The sequence below is a fragment of the Boleophthalmus pectinirostris genome, unplaced genomic scaffold (genome assembly GCF_026225935.1).
Source record: "Boleophthalmus pectinirostris isolate CB_2022bp ecotype Guang Dong unplaced genomic scaffold, ASM2622593v1 HiC_scaffold_9, whole genome shotgun sequence".
Lineage (NCBI taxonomy): Eukaryota > Metazoa > Chordata > Actinopteri > Gobiiformes > Gobiidae > Boleophthalmus > Boleophthalmus pectinirostris.
The window spans coordinates 2989186-2997210 of NW_026571541.1; the positions used below are offsets into that span (position 1 = coordinate 2989186).

Below are 8025 nucleotides of genomic sequence, written 5' to 3' on the forward strand. Positions count from 1 at the left end.
ATGTGGAATATTCCAGGCAAAGCGACATTTCCATTTCCATTTCGGGCACCCAAAATTGAACCTGGGTTGCCAGTGCCTTAACCTCCTACTAGAGCACACAAACAAGTTTAAATTATGGACAGGCCATGCCTCATGTGAAAGCTCAGAATCTCCAGAATTCACTCAGAGTCTGCACTCGCACAGATTTAAATGTGTGGCCTCCATCCCCTGCTGTAAAATGAAACCCTTTTTATTGAAAGACTTTGATGGCCTGACTGAGCAATTCTAAAGTAACATAAATAATACTGTCTATTTTAATGATTTCTCTTAAAGGCATTTGTCAAATGAGCGTGTTTTGGAGCAGGTACTAGCTGTGTCTTGATGCAGTAACCGCAATCTAGAGCTCAACACAAGGCAGTGCACAGTGACACCTTATGTGTCTGATTCAAATATGCATGTTTGGGTTTTTTTCCACAGTGTGAATGTTCTCTGCAATGCCTAATAATCTTTCCTGATTCAGAGATGATACATTTAGATTTTTTTACATAACATAACAACATAACATAAACATAAACTTAAACTTAACATACATGCTAACATCTATGAAGAATTTTATTTTTTTTTTCTTGTCATGTGAAGATTATGGAACATTAAAACAGTTTATCCCTCTGTTCTTGAGTCCTTCCTACATAGGCCTTGTGATCAAGGTGAGGAATTTAAACATGAGCTATAAAACGAGCCCAACAGCCCAGTTTGGACTGTGAAAAAATGTAAGACTTCTCCTCATACACTCACTTGTACATATAGAGAGTACTGGGAAATAACTAAATACATGTACCAAAAATATGTATTTTGAATTCTTATTTTAAGTAGCTCTATTCTGGAACAGTTACTCTTTCATTTGGTGGTATTCACAAGTTATTATTATTATTATTATTATTATTATTATTTTTTTTTTTTTTAGGAATACAAAAAAAAAAAAAAAGGAATACTTGGTGCTTGATCACATAATTTTGGCTTTGAACTGCACAGTTCTAAAACTGCAGATCTTGCAATGCATGTGCTTGCTATTTTCCTCCTCTAATTAGACAAAAATTATCGCATGACATGCATGCGTAACAGTGCAGCAAAGATAAAGCTACCCTTCCATTTCCATTTGAACAAAATCTAAAGCAAACTCTAAACAATGTCAGTCCCAGGTGGTTGCATCCCTCTCCTTCTGTAATTTTATACACACACATATATATATATATATATATATATATATATATATATATATATATATATGTATGTGTGTGTGTGTGTGTGTGTGTGTATGTATATATATATATATATATATGCATGTGTGTATGTGTATATATATATATATATATACACACACACACACACACACACACACACACACACACACACACATATATATTATTGTTATTTCAGTATTTTTCAGATTTTTTCTTGCAGCAATATCTTTTTCATAGGCTTCTCACATGGAAGTAAAATAATATATATTTTTTAATTACTTAATTATTTATTTGGTTTATTATGAGACACGGACAGTGCACACGCTACATGAGCCTTAACATGAGAGGTGCACTGTGCAGGTTGTAGCTCATGTCCACCTCGAATCTCTCATGCACATGCTCGTGCACAGCTCAGGGCTTTTTAATGGCTATTGTTTGCATGTGACGTCATCATTCGGCGACCAGTCATTCAGCGGGTCAGGCCATCCACCTCAGGGCTCAGGGTTTTGAAAAGGTATCGTGGTAAAGGGTCTATAATTGAAGAGTGCAACACGATTAAATCATACGCGATGATTGATATGATCGAAAGAAGAGACGATGATCAGCGAGGAGGAGGCGGCTCAGTACGACCGGCAGATCCGCCTGTGGGGGCTGGAGGCACAGAAGAGGTGCAGCCCGCTCACTTCCTACCGTGTATACAACTGTTTCTTTTATCACTATTGCTTAACATGACTGCGCTTTTCCTACTATTAATCTCTATCCAAATCATGCCCGGTGTATGTGGAACATAATCGATGAGGTATTGCATCAACAAGATCTAGGAATCTGAAATTCAAAATGCAGAGAAAATTCCTTATTCTCAGACCTTCAGTTAAAAGGTGCTTTAAGTTCACATATCTACATAGAGAGGTTATTGCTTTTCCTAGAATGTACCGCAATATGGTATTAAACTAAACTTGTCTCCTTGGAGACAAGCATGTGGTACCACCTGGCCAAGTTACAGGTCAGATCAGGTAGATGCAACACCACTCCTCAAAGATTTCCACCATGAAAACACCTGTCACTGAATACATGCAACATAATTATAACATAAATGATCTAAAGAAAATGTCTCTTGTCACGCTAGGCACTTTGACACAGGCTCAGCTGACCTCTTTCATCTACAGTTGAATTAAATCCAGAGCAAACTTTTGAATATTGTCAGTCTCAGGTGGTGTTGCATCTCCATATATCTTATTACTGACATGGTGACATTGTGCCTGGTGTTCCAGACTGCGGGCCTCTCGTGTGCTACTGGCCGGTTTAGGAGGTCTAGGGGCTGAAATCGCAAAGAACCTCATTCTGGCTGGGGTCAAAGGGCTCACGCTTCTGGACCACAAACAGGTTAAACACATACACACACACCATCAGATCTTATTTTTAATTTATTTTTTTAAAATGGCTTAATATGGAACCTTTAAGTCGTTACAGTAATTCCTGTGACAAGCCTATCTGTGTTGCTGTATGTTCTCCTCAGGTATCAGAAGAGTCATGTAGGGCTCAGTTCCTGGTACCAGTGAGCTCTCAGGGACAGAACCGAGCCCAGGCGTCCCTAGAGAGAGCCCAAAACCTCAACCCCATGGTGGAGGTGCATGCAGACCCCTCAGCCATTCACGACAAGCCCGATGACTTCTTCCTGCAGTTTGATGCAGTCAGTAGAACTTGATTTCTAGTGATTTTTATGCTATACTACACAGTCTATCTCCAATTATTAGAATATTATGAAAAAGTTCAATATTTTTTGTCACTAATTTCAGAACGTCAAATCCATATATAATATAGACTCATGGCACATAGAGAGTTTCAAGACTGTATTCCTTGAAATTTTGATTATTATGGCTTACAGATAATGAAAACCCCAAATTCTGGTAGATTGACTGTGTTCTTCAGAAAACACATTAGACCAACACCAGCAGATAAGCTGGCAGCCCAAATCATCACTGACTGTGGAAACTTCACACTCAACATCAATATCAACAGCAACGTGGATTCTGTGCCTCCCCACTCTTCTTCCAGACTCTGGGACCTTGAGTTCCAAAAGATATGCAAAATTGACTTCCCCAAATTCTTGAGTGGATTTTGCTTGAGAATCCTCTCAAGGCTGCGTTCATCCCTTTTTGCTGGTGCAAAACCTACTACACTTTTTTCTTACACTCAAGAGCCGTGACTTTCTAATATTGAACTTTTTTACAATATTGTAATTTTCTGAGATTCATTACACTCTATGTGTAATGAATCCTTATAATATACAGTTTTGAGTTTTTGAAATGAGTGACAAAAAATATTTAACTTTTTCATGTTGTATATTATTAACACAGGTTATGTAACTGAACAAACCTGTTAAGAAAAAAATGTATTAAAATATCGAATTCAATTTTGATACCAAGGAATAGAGCCGATACCACTATGATGATAAAAACACTCTTTATTTAGACAATAGAATGTGATTTTCAACATTAAATTCTACTACTTTCTTTTGTATTATCATGCGACCTGGTATGTGTGTAATACCTCAGTGGGCCAGGTAGGTTCCATAGTGGTCTATGGGTGTATACTAGACTATGCGCTGTTATACTTCTATCATTCTAAAGCTATACAGGAAAGTTTAATTTCTGTTCTGTGAATGTGATTTTTAGTATCGATATATGCTCAGATAAGTATCTGCTTTCTATACTTTGTATGTGTGGGACTTTATGGAGCTTGTTTTAATACTGTTGCAGAAGGCTCACGTATGGTGTGCTCTGACAGGTGATTCTAACAGGCTGCCCTCGAGACCTGATGCTGCGCCTGGACCAACTCTGTTCCCAGCACAACATCAAAGTCTTCTGTGGTGATGTCTATGGTTACTATGGATACATGTTCACCAACCTGGGCCTGCAGTACCACTATGTTGAGTGAGTAGCATGTGTCCTGTACACACGGTGTACATATAAAGAAGTGGACTGAGGGAGTCATCCATAGCGTTCAGTTCAAGTACACTCCCTAACACAAGAAAAAATTATTTGATTTCGATACTTGGGAATAGACTTGAGACTCACTTCAGATACCATAAAGATAATAAAAACACTCTTGAGACAATAGAATGTGATTTTTGACATTAAATTCTACTACTTTATTTTATATGATCATGTGTCCTTGTATGCATGTAATCCCTCAGTGGTCCAGGTAGGTCCCATAGTGGTCCAAGGGTGTATACTAGTCTATGCGCTCTTATACTCATTCTGATAGAGCTCAAGATCATTCTAAAGCTATTCAGGAAAGGTTTCTGTCATGTGACTGTTTTAGTTTCAGTACCTATTGAAACTATCAAACTTGTTTCAGCTCTAGTTTTAGTATCATGTAGTATGTGATTTTTGAATACTTTTGACGCTTTAATCTCAAATTAAGACTGTGTGTCCCTACTAGGGTGTAACTGTGCATTGCACTGAACAGGGAAAAGGGCACATATGTAACATCAAATGAATGAGTGATTCCTGTTTGTTTTGTGTCAAAAGGGAGAAACCTAAAGTTGTGAAGCCTTCAGGGGAGTCTGCTGATGGGCGAGAGTCCAAAAAGTCCAGAGTGGATCCCAATGAGACAACTATGGTGAAGAAGGTGCAGTCTGAACACACAGCCCCTGATTCCCTGATCCTAATCTGCATCTGTCTTCTATTTATAATGATTAATTTGTTTACTTCTATTCATTACCTCATCAAAATATCTTCCGGCATGCATATGGTACATATACATAACATACTATAGTATTTCTAACTTGATTTTGATACTAAGAAATGGTTACTCAATACCAATTCTGATCCCATGATAATAAAAAACACTTTCTTTAGACAACAGAATGTGATTTTCAACATTACATCATAGTACTTTAATTTATATTAATATTTAACATGTGGCCTTATATCTTTGCAATACCTCAGTGGTCCAGGTGGGTTCCATAGTGGTCCATGGGTGTATACAAGTCTATATCTAATACAGCTCAAGATCATTCTAAAGACATTCAGGAAAAATCCGTTTCTCTCCTGCTGTGCTGCTTGTCCTGCAGATGGTGTCGTTCTGCAGTCTAAAGCAGGCTCTGGAGGTGGACTGGACCAGTGACCAGGCTAAAGCTGCGCTCAAGAAAACCCCAATTGACTACTTCCTACTACAGGGTAAAACTAACACTCCTCTGCACCCAGGTGCTTGTCTTCTGTTCCCTTAAAGAAAAAACAGGAAATCAGGGCTTACAATAATGGGTTACCAGAAGGCCACATGAAATTTCTGCCTATAAAATGACCATATATATGGCTGTGAAAGTAATGACATTTTAATCAGTTCAAATCCACAGTAATTGTCTTAGTTTAATTAAGAATTGAGTTTAATGGAGAAGTCTGCAGCCAATCCTCTGGAGCAAAGTGTAAACTTTGGAGGAACAAATGTCTTGTTTATGTTATTGAAATTGTATTAATATTGAAAGCCATATTTTTGGTCATTACAGAAAAAAATAGTGATTCAAGTTTTTGCAATATCGCTATAGATACTTGTAAGATCCTGGATCCTCCTGGATCTCACAAGCATCCAGCGGATCCAGGAGGAGCAGTGTGGTTTTCGTCCTGGCCGTGGAACACTGGACCAGCTCTATTCTCTCCATCGGGTGCTCAAGGGTTCATGGGAGTTTGCCCAGCCAGTCCACATGTGCTTTGTGGATCTGGAGAAGGCATTCGATCATGTCCCTTGTGGTGTCCTGTGGGGGGTGCTCTGGGAGTATAGGGTCCGGGGCCCTTTGTTAAGGGCTGTCCAGTCCCTGTATGACCGGAGCAAGAGCTGTGTTCGCGTTGCCGGCAGTAAGTCAGACCTGTTGGACGTTGTATGTTGGACTCTGCCAGGACTGGCCTTTGTCACTGGTTCTGTTCATTGTATTTACGGACAGCGCAATCAGGGACTGGAGGGGTCCGATTTGGGGACCACAGGATCTCATCTCTGCTGTTTGCAGATGATGTTGTCCTGTTGGCTTTATCAAACCAGGACCTGCAATGTGCACTGGGGCGGTTTGCAGCCAAGTGTGAAGTGGTTGGGATGAGGATCAGCTCTTCCAAGTCCGAGGCCATGGTTCTCGACCAGAAAAAGGTGGCTTCCTACCCTCGCCTATGGTCATGAGCTTTGGGTTATGACCGAAAGGACAGGATCGCTGATACAAGCGGCTGAAATGAGTTTCCTCCGCAGGGTGGCTGGGCGCTCCCTTAGAGATAGGGTGAGGAGCACAGTCACACGGGAGGAGCTCGGACTAGAGCCGCTGCTCCTCCACATCGAGAAGAGCCAGTTGAGATGGCTCGGGCATCTGTTCCAAATGCTTCCTGGGCACCTCCCTCAGGAGATGTTCCAGACATGTCCCACCAGGAGGAGGCCCCGGGGAAGACCCAGGACACGCTGGAGGGACTATGTCTCTGGGCTGGCCTGGGAACGCCTCGGGGTTCCCCCAGAGGAGCTTGAGGATGTGTCTTGGGTGAGGGAAGTCTGGCAGCCCCTGCTTAGACTGCTGCCCCCGCCAACCGACCCCGGATAAGAGGAAGAAGATGGATGGATGCTTGTGAGATTTATGAGTTCATGAACTCAGGAGAACCCATTTTGGCTTGTACAGGTATGATAGGGTTGGTTGACCAGTGACAGCATTGTGTTTTGGGTGGAAGCCAAAGGTGAACCAAAACAAACATGGCCTTACCAAAAGACATGAGACAGACATATTTTAAAATGAAAAAAATGTAGACTATTTCAGAGTGATGCAAATATCAGTCTAATATGAGCCAGGCCCTATGAAATATTTCCAATACCAATTAATAATTTAAAAACATATTCTCAGCTAACATATGGAACATCAGTGGAAGACATGTATTGTCCCTGACCCCAAATGGCCTCATCCCAAGGAGCTGAATGACAACAGTCAGTCAGTACAGGCAGCTGAGGACTTTGTGGTTTGGTGCAAGGCTAACCACCTTCAGCTGAACACTGCAAAGACCGAAGAGATGGTGGTGGACTTGTGGAGAAGCAGACCACAGCTGCATTATTTGACTATTGAGGGGGAAACTGTGGAGGTTGGTAGAGATTTGTAAGTATTTGGACCTAAAGCTTAACCACAGACTAGATGGGTGTGAGAATACAGACCTGCTCTACAGAAAGGGACAGAGCAGGCTGTACTTTCTCAGAAGGCTGAAGTCCTTTAACATCTGCCAGAAGCTCCTGCTGATGTTCTGCCAGACAGTCATCCCCAGTGTCCTCTTCAGCGCTGTGACCTCTGGGGAGGAAGTCTCAGGAAAGACACTGTGCGGTTGGATAAGCTGGTGAAGAAGGCAGGATCTGTAGTGGGTGCAGAGTTTGACTCACTCACATCTATGGCTGAGAAAAGGGCCCTAAACAAGCTCCTGTCCATCGTGGAGAACCCCCAGCATCACCTTCACAGCACCATCACTGGACAGGAGATCACATTTGGGGACAGTCATTTGTTCCACACGCCGTATGGCTGTATAATGCTTCACTGTAATTTAATTGATGTTATTGTGATTATGTTATTATTATGCATGTATATATTGTGCTGCCTGACATTATTTTCCTTTAAGAAAATAAAGTATTTCTAATATAATCTAATATTGGCAGGCAATATTTTATTACTTGTAATAAATATTAATTCAGTATAAAATAGACTGGGGCATATTGCCCTGTGTTGATGTAGCGGTGGTTGAAAATATTGTGTCTAAATGAAGGCATCTGTCCCTGGCTATTGTCTGTGCAGTGCTGCTGA

The 8025-nt window shown here is 40.9% G+C and overlaps 1 protein-coding gene across 1 annotated transcript in view; it reads left to right on the forward strand.

The window, feature by feature from the left end:
- The first annotated feature begins 1677 nt into the window (after positions 1–1677).
- sae1 (SUMO1 activating enzyme subunit 1) overlaps positions 1678–8025 on the forward strand; it is a 7841-nt gene continuing 1493 nt past the window's right edge. Inside the window, 8 exon segments of the mRNA XM_020938668.2 lie at positions 1678–1803; positions 1805–1888; positions 2492–2603; positions 2737–2910; positions 4008–4153; positions 4754–4853; positions 5299–5404; positions 8017–8025. The exon segment at positions 8017–8025 is cut by the window's right edge and continues 136 nt beyond it. Coding sequence (XP_020794327.2) covers positions 1790–1803; positions 1805–1888; positions 2492–2603; positions 2737–2910; positions 4008–4153; positions 4754–4853; positions 5299–5404; positions 8017–8025 — 745 coding nt within the window. The 5' untranslated portion in view covers positions 1678–1789.